Below are 21,972 nucleotides of genomic sequence, written 5' to 3'. Positions count from 1 at the left end.
AAGAACAGCAGGCTTGTATTCAGGGCTTTAGTGACGTGCTGTACATACACATGAAGAACATCAGGCTTGTATTCTGGACTTTAGTGACGTGCTGCACATACACATGAAGAACATCAGGCTTGTATTCTGGACTTTAGTGACGTGCTGTACATACACATGAAGAACAGCAGGCTTGTATTCAGGGCTTTAGTGACGTGCTGTACATACACATGAAGAACATCAGGCTTGTATTCTGGACTTTAGTGACGTGCTGTACATACACATGAAGAAAAGCAGGCTTGTATTCGGGGCTTTAGTGACGTGCTGTACATACACATGAAGAACAGCAGGCTTGTATTCGGGGCTTTAGTGACGTGCTGTACATACACATGAAGAACAGCAGGCTTGTATTCGGGGCTTTAGTGACGTGCTGTACATACACATGAAGAACAGCAGGCTTGTATTCGGGGCTTTAGTGACGTGCTGTACATACACATGAAGAACAGCAGGCTTGTATTCAGGGCTTTAGTGACGTGCTGTACATACACATGAAGAACAGCAGGCTTGTATTCGGGGCTTTAGTGACGTACTGTACATACACATGAAGAACAGCAGGCTTGTATTCTGGACTTTAGTGACGTGCTGTACATACACATGAAGAACAGCAGGCTTGTATTCAGGGCTTTAGTGACGTGCTGTACATACACATGAAGAACAGCAGGCTTGTATTCGGGGCTTTAGTGATGTGCTGTACATACACATGAAGAACAGCAGGCTTGTATTCAGGGCTTTAGTGACGTGCTGTACATACACATGAAGAACATCAGGCTTGTATTCGGGGCTTTAGTGACGTGCTGTACATACACATGAAGAACAACAGGCTTGTATTCAGGGCTTTAGTGACGTGCTGTACATACACATGAAGAACAGCAGGCTTGTATTCAGGGCTTTAGTGACGTGCTGTACATACACATGAAGAACAACAGGCTTGTATTCAGGGCTTTAGTGGCGTGCTGTACATACACATGAAGAACATCAGGCTTGTATTCGGGGCTTTAGTGACGTGCTGTACATACACATGAAGAACAACAGGCTTGTATTCAGGGCTTTAGTGACGTGCTGTACATACACATGAAGAACAGCAGGCTTGTATTCAGGGCTTTAGTGACGTGCTGTACATACACATGGAGAACAGCAGGCTTGTATTCAGGGCTTTAGTGGCGTGCTGTACATACACATGAAGAACAGCAGGCTTGTATTCAGGGCTTTAGTGACGTGCTGTACATACACATGAAGAACAACAGGCTTGTATTCAGGGCTTTAGTGGCGTGCTGTACATACACATGAAGAACATCAGGCTTGTATTCGGGGCTTTAGTGACGTGCTGTACATACACATGAAGAACAACAGGCTTGTATTCAGGGCTTTAGTGACGTGCTGTACATACACATGAAGAACAGCAGGCTTGTATTCAGGGCTTTAGTGACGTGCTGTACATACACATGGAGAACAGCAGGCTTGTATTCAGGGCTTTAGTGGCGTGCTGTACATACACATGAAGAACAGCAGGCTTGTATTCAGGGCTTTAGTGACGTGCTGTACATACACATGAAGAACATCAGGCTTGTATTCAGGGCTTTAGTGGCGTGCTGTACATACACATGAAGAACAGCAGGCTTGTATTCAGGGCTTTAGTGGCGTGCTGTACATACACATGAAGAACAGCAGGCTTGTATTTGGGACTTTAGTGACGTGCTGTACATACACATGAAGAACAGCAGGCTTGTATTCAGGGCTTTAGTGGCGTGCTGTACATACACATGAAGAACAGCAGGCTTGTATTTGGGACTTTAGTGACGTGCTGTACATACACATGAAGAACATCAGGCTTGTATTCTGGACTTTAGTGACGTGCTGTACATACACATGAAGAACAGCAGGCTTGTATTCAGGGCTTTAGTGACGTGCTGTACATACACATGAAGAACATCAGGCTTGTATTCTGGACTTTAGTGACGTGCTGTACATACACATGAAGAACAGCAGGCTTGTATTCGGGGCTTTAGTGACGTGCTGTACATACACATGAAGAACATCAGGCTTGTATTCTGGACTTTAGTGACGTGTTGTACATACACATGAAGAACAGCAGGCTTGTATTCAGGGCTTTAGTGACGTGCTGTACATACACATGAAGAACATCAGGCTTGTATTCTGGACTTTAGTGACGTGCTGCACATACACATGAAGAACATCAGGCTTGTATTCAGGGCTTTAGTGACGTGCTGTACATACACATGAAGAACAGCAGGCTTGTATTCGGGGCTTTAGTGACGTGCTGTACATACACATGAAGAACAGCAGGCTTGTATTCGGGGCTTTAGTGACGTGCTGTACATACACATGAAGAACAGCAGGCTTGTATTCAGGGCTTTAGTGACGTGCTGTACATACACATGAAGAACAGCAGGCTTGTATTCGGGGCTTTAGTGACGTACTGTACATACACATGAAGAACAGCAGGCTTGTATTCTGGACTTTAGTGACGTGCTGTACATACACATGAAGAACAGCAGGCTTGTATTCAGGGCTTTAGTGACGTGCTGTACATACACATGAAGAACAGCAGGCTTGTATTCGGGGCTTTAGTGACGTGCTGTACATACACATGAAGAACAGCAGGCTTGTATTCAGGGCTTTAGTGACGTGCTGTACATACACATGAAGAACATCAGGCTTGTATTCGGGGCTTTAGTGACGTGCTGTACATACACATGAAGAACAACAGGCTTGTATTCAGGGCTTTAGTGACGTGCTGTACATACACATGAAGAACAGCAGGCTTGTATTCGGGGCTTTAGTGACGTGCTGTACATACACATGAAGAACAACAGGCTTGTATTCAGGGCTTTAGTGGCGTGCTGTACATACACATGAAGAACATCAGGCTTGTATTCAGGGCTTTAGTGACGTGCTGTACATACACATGAAGAACAACAGGCTTGTATTCAGGGCTTTAGTGACGTGCTGTACATACACATGAAGAACAGCAGGCTTGTATTCAGGGCTTTAGTGACGTGCTGTACATACACATGGAGAACAGCAGGCTTGTATTCAGGGCTTTAGTGACGTGCTGTACATACACATGAAGAACAGCAGGCTTGTATTCGGGGCTTTAGTGATGTGCTGTACATACACATGAAGAACAGCAGGCTTGTATTCAGGGCTTTAGTGACGTGCTGTACATACACATGAAGAACATCAGGCTTGTATTCGGGGCTTTAGTGACGTGCTGTACATACACATGAAGAACAACAGGCTTGTATTCAGGGCTTTAGTGACGTGCTGTACATACACATGAAGAACAGCAGGCTTGTATTCAGGGCTTTAGTGACGTGCTGTACATACACATGAAGAACATCAGGCTTGTATTCTGGACTTTAGTGACGTGCTGTACATACACATGAAGAACAGCAGGCTTGTATTCGGGGCTTTAGTGACGTGCTGTACATACACATGAAGAACAACAGGCTTGTATTCTGGACTTTAGTGACGTGCTGTACATTAACATGAAGAACAGCAGGCTTGTATTCAGGGCTTTAGTGACGTGCTGTACATACACATGGAGAACAGCAGGCTTGTATTCAGGGCTTTAGTGGCGTGCTGTACATACACATGAAGAACAGCAGGCTTGTATTCAGGGCTTTAGTGACGTGCTGTACATACACATGAAGAACAACAGGCTTGTATTCAGGGCTTTAGTGGCGTGCTGTACATACACATGAAGAACATCAGGCTTGTATTCAGGGCTTTAGTGACGTGCTGTACATACACATGAAGAACAACAGGCTTGTATTCAGGGCTTTAGTGACGTGCTGTACATACACATGAAGAACAGCAGGCTTGTATTCAGGGCTTTAGTGACGTGCTGTACATACACATGGAGAACAGCAGGCTTGTATTCAGGGCTTTAGTGGCGTGCTGTACATACACATGAAGAACAGCAGGCTTGTATTCAGGGCTTTAGTGACGTGCTGTACATACACATGAAGAACATCAGGCTTGTATTCAGGGCTTTAGTGGCGTGCTGTACATACACATGAAGAACAGCAGGCTTGTATTCAGGGCTTTAGTGGCGTGCTGTACATACACATGAAGAACAGCAGGCTTGTATTTGGGACTTTAGTGACGTGCTGTACATACACATGAAGAACAGCAGGCTTGTATTCAGGGCTTTAGTGGCGTGCTGTACATACACATGAAGAACAGCAGGCTTGTATTTGGGACTTTAGTGACGTGCTGTACATACACATGAAGAACAGCAGGCTTGTATTCAGGACTTTAGTGACGTGCTGTACATACACATGAAGAACATCAGGCTTGTATTCTGGACTTTAGTGACGTGCTGTACATACACATGAAGAACAGCAGGCTTGTATTCTGGACTTTAGTGACGTGCTGTACATACACATGAAGAACAGCAGGCTTGTATTCGGGGCTTTAGTGACGTGCTGTACATACACATGAAGAACATCAGGCTTGTATTCTGGACTTTAGTGACGTGCTGTACATACACATGAAGAACAGCAGGCTTGTATTCAGGGCTTTAGTGACGTGCTGTACATACACATGAAGAACATCAGGCTTGTATTCTGGACTTTAGTGACGTGCTGCACATACACATGAAGAACATCAGGCTTGTATTCTGGACTTTAGTGACGTGCTGTACATACACATGAAGAACAGCAGGCTTATATTCGGGGCTTTAGTGGCGTGCTGTACATACACATGAAGAACAGCAGGCTTGTATTCGGGGCTTTAGTGGCGTGCTGTACATACACATGAAGAACAGCAGGCTTGTATTCGGGGCTTTAGTGGCGTGCTGTACATACACATGAAGAACAGCAGGCTTGTATTCGGGACTTTAGTGGCGTGCTGTACATACACATGAAGAACAGCAGGCTTGTATTCAGGGCTTTAGTGACGTGCTGCACATACACATGAAGAACAGCAGGCTTGTATTCGGGGCTTTAGTGACGTGCTGTACATACACATGAAGAACAACAAGTTTGTGTATAAATCGGGATCTGCTCCTTAATCTGCCTCCAGATGATAAAAGGATGTAATCTCTAATCTCCCGTAAAGGAGTGTGGAGATTACTACTATCCTCTGAATACCTCTGCAGAATGCATGATATTACATTACAATGGAATATATTACGTTTTTGCATGTTCTGATTAGGGACTGATACATTTTTGGAATATGATCCTAACCAAGACTTCCCAGGCAATTGCTGGGAGAAAGTGTTGCTGACACAAGACTTTATTAAGGCATATGATCAATTGACCAACTTCTATGGGAAATAATAACTGAATGGACCTTTGGTCTAGTTCAGGGTTCCCCAAACTCGGTCCTGGGTGCAGGTTCTGTTTTTTGCCCTAGCACTAGACAGCTGATTCAAATAACCAACTCTTCATCAGGCTTTGACTAATTGAATCAGCTGTGTCGTGCTGGAGAAAAACACCAAACGTGCACCCCTGGGAGGCCCCGGGACTGAGTTTGGGAAGCCCTGGTCAGGTTAACTCCAGATCTATAGAAACTACACAGAGGGAACACACTAATGACAGAATTACCTTATACCAACTTGGCTAATTAAGGTCAGAAATCATACCTCTCTCTCTCTCTATCCTTCTGCGAAGAAAAAAAGGGTAAATGAGTCTCAGAACCGGGATGCTGTGTCTAATGATGTGTGAAGAGCATGCTCCGAGCTCTGTGTGCATGTGTGTGTGCGTGCGTGTGGCTGATCTACACAGAGTGTCTGGAACACACACATACCTCGGAGTGTGAGACATCTGCTGTACATGAATACACCTGGGGCTACACCTCCACTGATAATCACCTTCTGATCATATATTATCCGTTTTATTGACTAATTCCTATTAATTTTCGTCCTATCTGATGTGACTTCCTTGTTATATGTGTTTGTGAAATGGGTTGTAAATACAGTTAGAATTTCAATCTACCCTCTGAACTAACTGGGAGAGGAGCTTACATAAAACAGCCTTCTCTTCAGATGGGAATCTTGAGCTGAGAGATTTAACGGATGAGAAATTTACTTAAGTGCAGGACATGCTTAATGTCAGAGATTTGCCACCAGATGGGTTTTTTCTCATTTTCTCATGGTCTGCTTTGGGTCCCAGTGCCAGTGAAACGTGGAGGAGGAAGACAACGCTGAATCATCAGTGTACTGGATTTTGTGCACTAAACCCATATTATTAGACTACTAGGCTGCTGTGGGTCCTGGGTAGGATGTTTAATCTCTCCTCCTTTAAAACAAAGCAAAATGTTAATAATATATTTGTCTATTCTAATAGTGGTGTCTCTTTATGGAAGAAACACATTAGCCAATGTTCACAGGCTCTGAGTAAAAGCCGTGTCCGTCAGCCTCAGGGTACATTTTCAATGAATTGAAGAAAAAAAAAATGTCAAAGATAATGTGCAGTTTTCCAGTTCATAGCCGGTGATTCAATGCAATTTGAATTTGATTGTTCTGAGATGGAATTGACCCCAGAACAGGTAATTATGTTATCTTTATACTTGGGTGAGACAGTGAGGTTTGCCTCCTCTCTCTCTCTCTCTCTCTCTCTCTCTCTCTCTCTCTCTCTCTCTCTCTCTCTTTCTTTCTTTCCTACCATTGCAGCTGACCGTGCAAGAGCAGAAGTGACAAATGAAGCAGATTCTAAGGCTGGAGCAGTGTGTTTCTGCTGTGAGCAGCACGTCATGCTGGACTCTGTGGCACGGTGATCTTATTAGTAATTGGCAGTAACCTCACATGACTCACTGATGCGGTTGGTCAAGTGAAGGTAAATTATGTGGAAAGTAGGACGGAAGAAGGGAGGGAGGGAGGGAGGGAGGGAGGGAGGGAGGGAGGGAGTGAGGGAGGGAGGGAGGGAGGGAGGGAGAGAGAGATTTTAGCATTAGGGCAGAGCCTAATCCTGATCATGTTGGTTAGGAACAGGAGATACATCCACATTCAGCCACGGTGGGCGTTCCAACGAAAGTAGTCTGATGTGACAGGATCTGCTGGGATGGATGTGACCTTTCATGCGTTAGCCTGACTGAAGCGTCCCATGCTCTGGAGCTGCATGGGGACTGCCTGGAAATGCCAACGTTGTCAGAGCCCTGGCACCAGCCCTGACACAGCCTCGACCAGGGGAGACCAGATGATGGGGTGTCTGTGAGATGACCCGAGGGCAACAATAGACAGATGGCAGCTTTGGCTCCACTAAAGACCATCATGTCCCCATAGATGCTCCATGCTAGCCTATAGGCACGGAGACTCTCAGAGTGACAACCTCTCAATTTCCAATGTCAAGGCCCAGTGCAGTTAAAAACATGTTTTTCATGTGTTTTATATATTTCCCCACTATGAGGTTGGAATAATACTGTAAAATTGTGAAAATTATGATAGTGCCCTTTATAGTAAGAGCTGTTTGAAAAGGCCGCCTGAAATTTCAGTCTGTTTTGGTGGGATGGAATTTTGGCTTGCCTGGCTTGCCTAGACCAATAAAAGAAAGAAAGAAAGTTCCAAACCTCTCTGCCAATAACAGTTTATTTTCAGTTTTCCCCTCCCCACTCAGACGACACCCAGACAATCTTAGCAAATATCTTTGTTGAGAAATTGCTCTTTGCTAACAAGCAATTTTTGTTTATATTTGACCATTAAAAAAAATTCTCAAATAAAGGCAATTAATTGCTACCCAGAAATGATTTGATATTGAGATGAAAATGACTGCATTGGAACTTTAACAAACCAGTGCCATGGTTTGTCTGTTTGATCTGTTTCATTTCCATGCTTATTCTTCTTATACAAGCAGATCATATTTCTGTAATACTTAAGTGCATTGTTACCAGATTTACTGTTTCAAGTTTTACTATCTCAGTCTTTATGGTCTTTTATAACACCCTCATAATCATTGATTATCTTTGAACTCTTGATACCAATAAAAACCACGGGGATAATCTACAGTACTCTACTTGTATTATCCCTATGGTTACAGTACATCCTAAAGCTACAGTAAGAAGTATGGGATCAGGACCAACAAGAGGACAAATGCACCAACAAAAATACAAGATTAAATGATTGTAATGTCAAGCAGAACCCAAAAGTAAAAACGGAACAAGTTTTTCTTTTTTTAACTAGAAGTGTTTCAGCCTTTCTACCCCAGAATGGAATTACCCTGACATAGGTGCAGTTTATAATGTGTTTATAACCATTTATAAAGGCGTCATGTTCAGTAGCCCTCTGTGAGGATAACTATTGCCTGTTAAAGCCTTCAGAAAAGTGCAAATTCATTTTCAACAGGAACATGAGTGCAAGGGGGGAAATTGTTCATATTTTTAGTCAAGCTCCTTGTCTTCTATACGTTTAATCAAGCTTGTAGCACGCTCTATTCAGAAGAGAGGCTAATCATAGTCTTTTAATACAAACCATAACGATTTTAATCAGTGTTCATGCTGAGTTGGAACAAAAGCCTGCCCACTGCAGCCCCTGAGAGCCAGGGTTTTACACCCTCTGCATGCTATTGTTCCTGTTATAGAAATGTAGTATAGGCTACAGTATTCTTTCAAACCTATCTGATCACTGGATTGAATTCTGTCAATGTACACTTGAATCTCACACTGTTTCTCCTGGCCACAAACAGTTTAGGCTCTACTGATTAGCTACAGGAACAAGAATCAAATTGAGACCCCTTACCGTCCGTTCCTCTGAGCATCCTTCTTGTCTTTCTTGTTCATCACTGCAGGCACGCAGTTAGTCAGCTCGGTCCAGTCCGCATGCAGACCACAACTCCAGCCAGTAGAGAACCTGGAGAAAAGCCAGGACTCCGCTTTGCCCGGGCGGTGACAGCTACATTTCTTCTGTCCGGGCATACAATCACACGGCTGTTCGAGGTGAATGTTTCTGACAAGGTGTCGTCCGAAAGTAGTCCCACCGGTCTTCTGGATGTGGAGGAACACTATAACGTCATCTCCTTTGATGTTGAAATCCACGTGTCGCTCAAGGTCTCGTTCAGTAAAATTGAATTTGGACAGAATTTTTGAGGAACCCTCCTCGTCCATGCCATCTTGGTACGCGTAAATGTCGTCCCCCGAGTGATATTGGCGGAACATTCCACTCAACTTGTCCCCAGTTAGAAAGCGACAAGAGTTACTGCCGGCTGGACAAATGTACTGATAGCCTATCATCAAGAAGACCACGGCCAGTATCGGAATCAAAATTAGTTTGTTTGATTTATCCTCCATTGTGCGTGGTGAAATAGTCATGCCATTGATAAAAGCGGTAACATAAAGTCTCCAGCCAAACCAAATGCTCCAACTCCTCGTGCACCCGGCTTCATCTTAGTCTAGATGGTTACAGTTGTCAAACTTGATGTCTCCTTTGGGGCGATGCACGTCTCTCTAGACAGGCAGCCGATTTATTTCCAGCAGCAAAATGTAATAATGAACTGTTCCCAACGCTGTGCCAATGTATCGTCTTCTATTGTCAGAAGCAAGGGAGACATTTGTGAAATTTGAAACGGAGACATAGCCTATCCAGGGTAGTCTCACGAGCGCGTAGCTGATTCAACATCTTCTTCTACACGGCTCTGTCCGGAGGCGGCGAGTGCAAGCTCGCAGAAGTGTATCACGCTGTCATTAGTAGCATAACCACCAGGCGCACACGCACTACCCATGCATCTCTCTATAGCCGACCAGTCCACTGTTAATTTGAAACCTTTGAGTCAACGCGACAATGTTTTTAAATAAAAAAATTGTGTCGCTTAAGGCTGGCTCTTCAAGTCAGCATCTCAACAACAATTGTTCTTCTGTGCGCAGGACAATAAATTGAAAGCGGAGGATAGAGAACCCTCTGCATATGAACCAAACATTTATTATCACTTGCTGCAAAATCAACCAATCCATGAACATAGCCTACGTGAAATACCCATACCCAGGCCACCATACCAATGTTCGCAGTGAAACATTACTTTTTAAGCCAATCCAAACAGGGGATATGTGATTATGCCTATAGACCTACACCGGCCACCCCCATTAAATGGAAATCAAATTCCTTTGCGGTCAGCTTGCAACGGAGTTTCTGATGTCAAACTTCTGGTTCATCAAATGCCCAATAGTAACTAAATGACTGTTATACAAATGTCGTATGGTTTTAAAGTGAGCCCTGTGCTGACCTGAACGGTCTATACTAGGCTATAGCGTTTCAGAACCTTGGACAAGTCCAATAGCGACAGACAGTACCTAGATTATAGGAAGGCAAAGCACCTTTGTAACCAGTACATTAGTGTGTGTATGTGTGTCAAATCAAATCAAATGTTATTGGTCACTAACACATATTTAGCAGATGTTATTGCTGGTGTGGCAAATTGCTTGTATTCCTAGCTCCAACAGTGCAGTAATATCTAACAATTCACAACAATATACACAAATCTAAAGTAAAAGAATGGGAGTTAAGAAATATATAAATATTAGGATGAGCAATGTTGGAGTGGCACTGACTAGAATACAGTAGAATAGAATACAGTATATACATATGAAATGAGTAAAGAGGTATGTAAACATTATTAAAGTGATTAGTGTTCCATTATTAAAGTCACCGGTGATTCCATATCTATGTACATAGGGCAGCAGCCTCTAAGGTGCAGGGTTGAGTAACCTGGTGGTACCGGCTAGTGATGGCTATTTAACAGTCTGATGGCCTTGAGATAGAAGCTGTTTTTCAGTCTCTCGGTCCCAGCTTTGATGCACCTGTACTGACCTCACCTTCTGGATGGTAGCGGGTCTAAGGGTCTAAGGTGCCAGTTAAGGTAGAGGTAATATGATCCTTAACTAGCCTCTCAAAGCAATTCATGATGACAGAAGTGAGTGCTACAGGGCGATAGTCATTTAGTTCAGTTACCTTTGCTTTCCTGGGTACAGGAACAATGGTGGACATCTTGAAGCAAGTGGGGCAGCAGACTGGGATAGGGAGAGATTGAATATGTCCATAAACACTCCAGCCAGCTGGTCTGCACATGCTCTGAGGACCCGGCTAGGGATGCCGTCTAGGCCGGCAGCCTGTGTGTGTGCGTGTGCGTGCGAGCGCAAGTGTGTGTGTGTAATCATTTGCTGATGATTTTCATTGCAATGCATAGCCTACTTGTGCAGGATAGTGTGCATGAATATAGTCTACTCTCATGCTGTTCTCAATCTGTATCATAAAGACTGTAAGTGCTTCCACTAAGCTTTTTAACAAATGCTTGTTTCTTAAGCTTTTATACCGATCTCTAGCTTTTGTTGTGATTTCCCTGAAACACCACCATCAAAGGCTTTTATGACGATGTGGTGAAACACTTTAGTATTCCATTGTCTTGTTGCCGTGACTGCTCCAGCACATGACTGTCCTGTCCTGCGGTAACATAATCACAGCTTTGATCAGCATCGGAAAATGTGACATTGTGGTTTGTGTCACTGCAGCCAGGAGAACAAAGCCATAAGCTGTGAGTGTTAGATAAACACATGCCGGCCTTTAGCGGTGAGAGACTGTGGATAATACAGCAGAAGTTGTGTTGTAGAAAGGGATGAAGACAACAGCTGTGTCCTCTTACAGAGCAGAGATCCCCACTGTCAAGGGATCACTGTCACGTTCTGACCATAGTTCTTTTGTGTTTTCGTTGTTTTAGTGTTGGTCAGGACATGAGCTGAGTGGGCATTCTATGTTGTCTGTTTCTATGTGGGGTTTCTTGTTTGGCCTGATATGGTTCTCAATCAGAGACAGGTGTTTTGCGTTGTCTCTGATTGGGAACCATATTTAGGTAGCCTGTTTTGTGTTGGGGTTTTGTGGGTGGTTGTTTTCTGTCTTTGTGTATATGCACCAGATAGGAATATTTCGGTTTTCACGTTTTGTTGTTTATGCATTTTGTAGTGTTCAAGTTTATGGTCTTCATTAAACATGATGAACATTTACATTTACATTTACATTTAAGTCATTTAGCAGACGCTCTTATCCAGAGCGACTTACAAATTGGTGCGTTCACCTTATGACATCCAGTGGAACAGCCACTTTACAAACAGTGCATCTAAATCTTTTAAGGGGGGGGGGGTCAGAAGGATTACTTTATCCTATCCTAGGTATTCCTTAAAGAGGTGGGGTTTCAGGTGTCTCCGGAAGGTGGTGATTGACTCCGCTGTCCTGGCGTCGTGAGGGAGTTTGTTCCACCATTGGGGGGCCAGAGCAGCGAACAGTTTTGACTGGGCTGAGCGGGAACTGTACTTCCTCAGTGGTAGGGAGGCGAGCAGGCCAGAGGTGGATGAACGCAGTGCCCTTGTTGGCTACGCTGCGCTTTGGTCCTCTCCTTCGTCCACAGAAGAAAACCGTTACAATCACACACAGTTGAATAAGTTCAAACATAACATCATTAAAAAAACTATACAGATAAGTTCTCGCCATTTTCCTCTCCTTGTTGGTTGAACATTAACCCACTTGCCAAACTGTTTGATGGTCACATGGACACCTTTGAAAAGACATTTGGTAGTTGGAGACATTCCCAATACTACAATCATTGATTACAGCCATAAGATTGAGCTAATGTACATTACTCAATAAGGTTGGGATCTTATTATTCAATTTAATCCAGTCTAATCAGGAACAGAATAAAAAATTCCAGTCCGGGTGACTGTAAACATCAACATCAGCTATCCCGGCTTGTTGGTTCTCAGAATCGTTGCGGGAACATTCTGCTACCCCCTTGGCACCGGTCCCAGTTAGTGAGGTGTGGTAAAGAGTCTTGTAATCCTGTGGCTGTGATGTTTATAGGGCCTGAGACTCAGACAAGCAGGCAGCGGTATGAGGAACAACCCCTCAGAGTGAAGACTCAGCACCTCACCACTGATATACAGCCCCGGCGGGCACAGGCGACTACAGGAAATTAGATATTTTTTATATATCTTTTTTTTTACGTTCCCTGGAGTCCTGAGAAGTGAGGACAGATCATGTGACTGTTTGCATTCATGCTCTGTGTATGTGTTGTATTTCTGTCCTAGAACTGGATCACATTGAGGGGGTACATAACATGTCCTCTCAGTTTCAATAGTTATGAGTAGCTCTGGTTGAAGAGGTCAAAGAGAAATCCTCATTGGAGAGCTGAGATGGCTCTCCAAATCAATACTTTCTGGACAGGAAGTGACATCTAACTCCATAGGTGCATGAATCACACACTGTGCCATTCGCCTTGACTGCATATAACTGACTGTGTGTGTGTGTGTGTGCGTGTGTGTCCAACACATAAATTAGTTAGATAGAAGCCCTTTGCTTCTGTAAAGACCCACTGCCCTGTGGAGCTCCAGGCCAAGCTTCTGCCCCCCACTGTCCCCCGCTGTCCCCCATGGTCCAACTACACAATGGTAAAGCTCCCAAGTCTTCCTCTCGGGCCTGTATAAAAGCCTTCTCGCTCATGCTCTGCCCACCAAGGTTACCATGGCAGCTATGATTGCTCTGTGTGCCTCCTAGGGTAAGGCCTCTCTGCGGGGGGAAAATCACATGTGAAAAGGCCCACAAGTAATTGCTGTCCTACCGGTCTACTTAAAGCTAGAATTAAACTAGTTGAAACACATGTACTGGCAGATTTGACATACTGTATGGTGCAATCCATGGACACACAAGCATCAGAATCCTTCCTGTGAATTAATGCCTCCATGTTTTTTTTACCTCAAAATATGATAATTACAAGTGCTGCTGTGTGAGATAAAGAGCTTAGATGTGTCATCAAGTGTTTCCGAAGGTGTTTTACCTCCCTCTCTGTCTCCTGCTGTTGATTTCACAGGAGTGATCCAGTGCTGGGGTGTCGTCAAATCAAATCAAATCAAATGTATTTTATTTTTTTCGAATAAAATGTATTTATATAGCCCTTCGTACATCAGCTGATATCTCAAAGTGCTGTACAGAAACACAGCCTAAAACCCCAAACAGCAAGCAATGCAGGTGTAGAAGCACGATGGCTAGGAAAAACTCCCTAGAATGGCCAAAACCTTGGAAGAAACCTAGAGAGGAACCAGGCTATGAGGGGTGGCCATTCCTCTTCTGGCTTAGCCAAGTGGAAATTATAACAGAATATGGCCAAGATGTTCAAATGTTCATAAATGACCAGCATGGTCAAATAATAATAATCACAGTAGTTGTCGAGGGTGCAGCAAGTCAGCACCTCGGGAGTAAATGTCAGTTGGCTTTTCATAGCCGATCATTAAGAGTATCTCTACCGCTCCTGCGGTCTCTAGAGAGTTGAAAACAGCAGGTCTGGGACAGGTAGCATGTCCGGTGAACAGGTCAGGGTTCAATAGCCGCAGGCAGAACAGTTGAAACTGGAGCAGCAGCACGGCCAGATGGACTGGGGACAGCAAGGAGTCATCATGCCAGGTCGTCCTGAGGCATGGTCCTAGGGCTCAGGTCCTCCGAGAGAGAGAAAGAAAGAGAGAAAGAGAGAATTAGAGAGAGCATACTTAAATTCACACAGGACACCGGATAAGACAGGAGAAGTACTCCAGATATAACAAACTGACCCTAGCCCCCGACACATAAACTACTGCAGCATAAATACTGGAGGCTGAGACAGGAGGGTCAGGAGATACTGTGGCCCCATCCGATGATACCCCCGGACAGGGCCAAACAGGAAGGATATAACCCCACCCACTTTGCCAAAGCACACCCCCACACCACTGCAGGCAGTCCTCTCTGCAGGCAGTCTCCTCTGCAGGCAGTCTCCGGGCAGAGGGGAAATGATCCATTGTAGCAAGGGCCATTGTAGTAATTCCTTGACTGTGAGGTGCAAAGATTTCAAGAAGAAAATAAAAACAAAGTGTGAAAAAACTCAACCACATACAAGTGATTTTAATCATATTCTTGAGAATTTCAGCCATGTACTGTATATTACTGTATATGTCACATTTCAAAGGATCCATTTAAAGTGGGTCAAAAGTGTGAAGCTGTGAGAGTGAATTCTCAGGTGTCCTTTTGCCTTGGCCCTGATAGAATTCTTTAAAAGATATGTCAGTGTTCATTAGAAATCGTGCTATAGTTGTGTAATGGATGCATTGAAAAGAAGGTCTCAAGTAAAACCATAGATGACTCAGTAATGGGTGAAACGGGTATACATAAAAGTATTTTGGATTAGCATAGGATTCCGATAGATGTATATAGCAGAGCTGGGTTCAAATACTATTTAAAATCTTTCAAATATAAGTGTTTGAGTGTGTCACACCCTGGCCTTAGTTATCTTTGTTTTCTTTATTATTTTGGTTAGTTCAGGGTGTGACATGGGGGATTTATGTGTTTGGTCTTGTCTAGGGGTTTTGTATGTTTATGTGGTGTTTACTAATCTAGGTGTTTGTATGTCTATGGTTGCCTAGATTGGTTCTCAATTAGAGGCAGCTGTTTATCATTGTCTCTGATTGGGAACCATATTTAGGCAGCCATATTCTTTAGGGATTTTGTGGGTTATTGTCTATGTATTTGTTGCTTGTGTCTGCACTTTATATATATAGCTTCACGTTCATTTTGTTGTTTTGATTAGTTTGTTTAAGTGTTCTTCGTTTCGTTATTAATAAATAGAAGAATGTATTCGTATCACACTGCGCCTTGGTCCTCCTCTCTTCCTCCATACAACGAACGTGACAGAGTCTGTCTGGAGTGCCAAATGGGTGGGTTTGCAGTTTTGGTCTTTGAAATGATTTCAAATAGTATTTGAACCCAGGTCTGGTAAATAGGAAAGATGCATAGACGGGTTGGTTGTTTAGCAACAAAACCAACGCATGTGCAACTAACTATGGGGAAAAACAGACAGGCTTGGCTTAGATTGTTGACAACATGTAAACTATATTTCGTCTCCAATGTTTTTTGAAAACAAATACATTTCCACAATGAGCACTTGTCTCTTAAATACTTCGTTCCAGTTGTTGGTTCGCTAGCTAACACATTTTTGCCATAGAATTGGCATGAAATCAGTCAAAACATCTCAAAACAAGACATGTTATGAAGAACAAGACGAAACCATCTGAAATGAGTCACTTACGAATCCCTGCATGGCAGTTTCTTGTCATGCTGGCTAGCAATCAGCTAGCGATCAACTAACCCATCTATAGGGAAGGACATTCATAGGATGCAGAATAGGATAGAGACTACACTCACTGGCCTTTCTTGGTAATGGTAGGGCTAAATACCTTGATGTGTGTGTGTGTGAATGTGTGCGTGCATGAATGTGTGCATGCGTGAATGTGTGCGTGCATGGGTGTGTGCGTGCATGGGTGTGTGCGTGCGTGCGTGTGTGTGTGCATGGGTGGGTGCTTGCAGGTGTGCGTGTGTGGGTGCGTGGGTGCTGAGTTAACCCAGGGTACCACCTGAGTCAAAGAGGAAGTGGGAGCTGTGCCACACAGACCCTGGCACCAGACTAGCCCTCACCAGCCAATGTATTACTCCACCACTAAAGACTAGGGCCAACATTCAATCATTCCATAGTGCTTCAAATCTCAATATAATCTCAAAATATGTATTTATATGTTGTTAAAGTCATATCCCAACTACAGTATATATACAAACAAAATGTGTATTTGTTTGAAATGATTTTCTGTTATTACAGCTGTTATTGCTGCTGTTTTTCCCAAAGCAGTATGTGTAATAATGTCAATGAATCATGGTGGAATTCATGCAGTAATATGTGTGGGTATTCAGGACTTTAACAAGCAACTTGGGTAAGAAAACAAGGTGAACAGCCTGTGGATCCAGTCTGAATCACAGAAAGTCATTATCTACTGAAAACACCTTCCCCAGAGGAGGAGCAAGGAAGCTTCAAACGGATATCTTAATATTAGAATGCAGTCACATTGCACAAAACTAGGAGAATTGCACTGGGAAATCTGTGAAAGCTTGTTATGCCTGGGCTGCTTAGGTAAGTGCATTGGACAACTGTACATCAAAGCCTCAAAATATTCAGTGAGCAGAGCAGAAATGGTAAGAAAAATATACTAATGGATTAGTCATCTCCCTCCGGCCGTAAATATAGTGAATCTCATCTTGGCACATTCCATAAGGCAGCCAACAGGGAATCTTTTATAGTACATTCCCTGAGTGACATGTTCCACAGTGACATGGGATGCATCCCAAATAGCACCCTATTACCCATATAGTGTATTACCTTTGAGCAGGGTCCATAGGGCTCTGGTTAAAAGTAGGGCACTTTTAGGGAATATGGTGCCATTTGGGATAGAGAATGGTGAGAGCTGACAGAAATAGAAAATAGAGAATTTTGTGTGTCACGTTGTATAAATGATTGGAGACAGGTGCAGGAATTTGTAATAGGGGGGTTTAATACACCACCAAAATATACAACATGCTGTGAAGGTTTTCTTCCAAGGGTAAAGGAGAGGACCAAAATGCAGCGTAGCCAGTGCTCAACATGTTTAATTAAACAATAACCATGAACACTTAACAAATAACAAAATAACAAACCGTGAAAACCGAGACAGTCCTATCTGGTGCAGAACAAACACTGAGACAGGAAACAAACACCCACAAAACACCAGTGAAACCCTGGCTGCCTTAGTATGACTCTCAATCAGAGACAAACGATACACACCTGTCTCTAATTGAGAATCATACCAGGCCGAACACAAAACCCCACATAGAAATAGAAAACATAGACTGCCCACCCAACACTCACGCCCTGACCAATAAAGACATATAAAACAAGAGAAAACAGGTCAGGAACGTGACATACCCCCCCCCTTAAGGTGCGAACTCCGGGCGCACCAGCACAAAGTCTAGGGGAGGGTCTGGGTGGGCATCTGACCACGGTGGTGGCTCAGGCTCTGGGCGAGGTCCCCACCCCACCATAGTCACTCCCCGCTTCCGTATCCCCCTCCCAATGACCACCCTCCAACTCAACCCACCTAAATGAAGGGGCAGCATCGGGATAAGGGCCAGCACCGGGATAAGGGGCAGCAGCTCCGGGATAAGGGGCAGCAGCTCCGGGATAAGGGGCAGCAGCTCCGGGATAAGGGGCAGCAGCTCCGGGATAAGGGGCAGCAGCTCCGGGATAAGGGGCAGCTCATGACTGGAGGGCAGCTCATGACTGGAGGGCAGCTCATGACTGGAGGGCAGCTCATGACTGGAGGGCAGCTCATGACTGGAGGGCAGCTCATGACTGGAGGGCAGCTCATGACTGGAGGGCAGCTCATGATTGGAGGGCAGCTCATGATTGGAGGGCAGCTCATGATTGGAGGGCAGCTCATGACTGGCGGGCGTCTCTGGCAGCTCCTGACTGGCGGGCGTCTCTGGCAGCTCCTGACTGGCGGGCGTCTCTGGCAGCTCCTGACTGGCGGGCGTCTCTGGCAGCTCCTGACTGGCGGGCGTCTCTGGCAGCTCCTGACTGGCGGGCGTCTCTGGCGGCTCCTGACTGGCGGGCGTCTCTGGCGGCTCCTGACTGGCGGGCGTCTCTGGCGGCTCCTGACTGGCGGGCGTCTCTGGCGGCTCCTGACTGGCGGGCGTCTCTGGCGGCTCCTGACTGGCGGGCGTCTCTGGCGGCTCCTGACTGGCGGGCGTCTCTGGCGGCTCCTGACTGGCGGGCGTCTCTGGCGGCTCCTGACTGACGGACGGCTCTACTGGCTCGGGACAGACGGACGGCTCTAATGGCTCGTGGCAGACGGATGACTCAGATGGCGCTGAGCAGACAGATGGCTCAGACGGCGCTGGGCAGACGGATGGCTCAGACGGCGCTGGGCAGACGGATGGCTCAGACGGCGCTGGGCAGACGGATGGCTCAGACGGCGCTGGGCAGACGGATGGCTCAGACGGCGCTGGGCAGACGGATGGCTCAGACGGCGCTGGGCAGACGGATGGCTCAGACGGCGCTGGGCAGACGGATGGCTCAGACGGCGCTGGGCAGACGGATGGCTCAGACGGCGCTGGGCAGACGGATGGCTCAGACGGCGCTGAGCAGACGGATGGCTCAGACGGCGCTGGGCAGACGGATGGCTCAGACGGCGCTGGGCAGACGGATGGCTCAGACGGCGCTGGGCAGACGGATGGCTCAGACGGCGCTGGGCAGACGGATGGCTCAGACGGCGCTGGGCAGACGGATGGCTCAGACGGCGCTGGGCAGACGGATGGCTCAGACGGCGCTGGGCAGACGGATGGCTCAGACGGCGCTGGGCAGACGGATGGCTCAGACGGCGCTGGGCAGACGGGCAGTTCAGGCGCCGCTGGGCAGACGGGCAGTTCAGGCGCCGCTGGGCAGACGGGCAGTTCAGGCGCCGCTGGGCAGACGGCAGACTCTGGCCGGCTGAGACGCACTATAGGCCTGATGCGTGGTGCCGGAACTGGAGGTACCGGGCTGAGGGCACGCACCTCAGAGCGAGTGCGGGGAGGAGGAACAGGGCTCTGGTGATGCACTGGAAGCCTGGTGCGTGGTGTAGGCACTGGTGGTACTGAGCTGGGGTGGGAAGGTGGCGCCGGATATACCGGACCGTGAAGGAGGACACGTGCTCTTGAGCACCGAGCCTCCCCAACCCTACCAGGTTGAATGGTCCCCTTAGCCCTGCCAGTGCGGCGAGGTGGAATAGCCCGCACTGGGCTATGCAGGCGAACCGGGGACACCACCTGTAAGGCTGGTGCCATGTACGCCGGCCCGAGGAGACGTACTGGAGGCCAGATACGTTGGGCCGGCTTCATGACATCCGGCTCGATGCCCAACCTAGCCCTCCCAGTGCGGCAAGGTGGAATAGCCCGCACTGGGCTAAGCACGCGTACTGGGGACACCGTGCGCTTTACCGCATAACACGGTGTCTGACCAGTACGACGCCCTCTCACTCCACGGTAAGCCCGGGGAGTTGGCTCAGGTGACCAACCCGGCTTCGCCACACTCCCCTTTAGCCCCCCCCCCCCAAGAAATTTTTGGGTGAGCCTCTCGGGCTTCCAGCCTCTCTTACGTGCTGCCTCCTCATACCAGCGCTCCTGGGCTGTGGCTGCCTCCTTCTCCCGAGAGCGGCGATTCTCTCCAACCCTTCCCCAGGGTCCTTTTCCGTCCATGATCTCCCAAGGCCATTCCTCCTGTGTCCAGTAGTCCTGTGTACTGGGCCGCTGCTGCTCCCCGTTGCTACGCTGCTTGGTCCGGGTTTGGTGGGTGTTTCTGTGAAGGTTTTCTTCCAGGGGTAAAGGAGAGGACCAAAATGCAGCGTAGCCAGTGCTCAACATGTTTAATTAAACAATAACCATGAACACTTAACAAATAACAAAATAACAAACCGTGAAAACCGAGACAGTCCTATCTGGTGCAGAACAAACACTGAGACAGGAAACAAACACCCACAAAACACCAGTGAAACCCTGGCTGCCTTAGTATGACTCTCAATCAGAGACAAACGATACACACCTGTCTCTAATTGAGAATCATACCAGGCCGAACACAAAACCCCACATAGAAATAGAAAACATAGACTGCCCACCCAACACTCACGCCCTGACCAATAAAGACATATAAAACAAGAGAAAACAGGTCAGGAACGTGACACATGCCATGAAAAGGTATGGGGACAAATCCCAAAGCAAACATGTATACAAAAACACAGGGATGTAACCCAAACAAAATAGTTTTTACGAGACCCGTAATAACGAGTACACAATACACGCAGCACGAAAGCCGAAACAAAGCACAGGTACTCATAAGACCAACAGACATGGGAACAATAACCCACAAGACAATGGTGAACAGAGGGCACATATATACAATTACTAATCAGGGGAATTGGAATCAGGTGAGCGTAATGAGACAGTTCAGTGACACCTAGAAGGCCTGTGACGAAGACCTCCGGAACTGGTACACGGAATGAGCAGCAGTACCGGTGGAATCCGTGACATTGTGTCCTCAACACCCCTTAGTAGAATAGATTGTTGGTTAGCAGAAACAAAACTTAAAAACAAACGTTTGTTGACCTTTAAATTATTAATGAAGCCAATTACAGTACCAGTCAAAAGTTTGGACACACCTACTCATTCCAGGGTTTTTCTTTATTTTACAATTTTCTACGTTGTAGAATAATAGTGAATACATCAAACTATGAAATAACACATATGGAAACATGTAGTAACCAAAGAAGTGTTAAACAAATTGTAACGGTTTTCTTCCTGGGATGAAGGAGAGGACCAACACGCAGCGCGGCTAGTGTTCAACATGATTTAATAAAGAATACATGAGAACACTACAATCAACAAAACAAGAAAATGTGCAAACTGAAAGCAGTCCTATCTGGTGCAGAACACAAAGACAGAAGACAACCACCCACAATCCCCAACACAAAACAAGCCACCTATATATGATTCTCAATCAGGGACAACGATTGACAGCTTCCTCTGATTGAGAACCATATTAGGCTGAACACAGAAACAGACAAACTAGACACACAACATAGAATGCCCGCCCAGCTCACGTCCTGACCAACACTAAAACAAGCAAAACACATAAGCACTATGGTCAGGACGTGACACAAATGAAAACATATTTTATATTTGAGATTCTTAAAAGTACCCACCCTTTGACTAATGATAGCTTTGCACACTCTTGGTATTCTCTCATCCAGCTTCATGAGGTAGTCACCTGGAATGCATTTCAATTAACAGGTGTGCCTTGTTAAAAGTTCATTTGTGTAATTTCTTTCCTTCTTAATGGGTTTGAGCCAATCAGTTGTGTTGTGACAAGGTAGGGTTGGTATACAGAAGGTAGCCCTATTTGGTAAAAGACCAAGTCCATATTATGGCAAGAACAGCTCAAATAAGCAAAGAGAAACAACAGTCCATCATTACTTTAAGACATGAAGGTCAGTCAATCAGAAAATGTCATGAACTTTGAAAGTTTCTTCAAGTGCAGTAACAAAAACCATCAAGCACTATGATGAAACTGGCTCTCATGAGGA

At 45.7% G+C, this 21,972-nt stretch overlaps 1 protein-coding gene across 1 annotated transcript in view; it reads right to left on the bottom strand.

Moving 5' to 3' along the window:
• LOC129840492 (heparan-sulfate 6-O-sulfotransferase 3-B-like) overlaps positions 1 to 9,915 on the bottom strand; it is a 33,042-nt gene extending 23,127 nt beyond the window's left edge. The window contains exon 1 of the mRNA XM_055908409.1: positions 8,738 to 9,915. Within this exon, the coding sequence (XP_055764384.1) occupies positions 8,738 to 9,306 (569 nt within the window). The 5' untranslated portion in view covers positions 9,307 to 9,915. The remainder of the gene's footprint in view (positions 1 to 8,737) is intronic.
• Positions 9,916 to 21,972: the final 12,057 nt, after the last annotated feature.

The sequence above is a fragment of the Salvelinus fontinalis genome, chromosome 41 (assembly GCF_029448725.1).
Source record: "Salvelinus fontinalis isolate EN_2023a chromosome 41, ASM2944872v1, whole genome shotgun sequence".
NCBI classification, from domain to species: domain Eukaryota; kingdom Metazoa; phylum Chordata; class Actinopteri; order Salmoniformes; family Salmonidae; genus Salvelinus; species Salvelinus fontinalis.
This window is presented reverse-complemented; position numbering and strand designations above follow the sequence as displayed.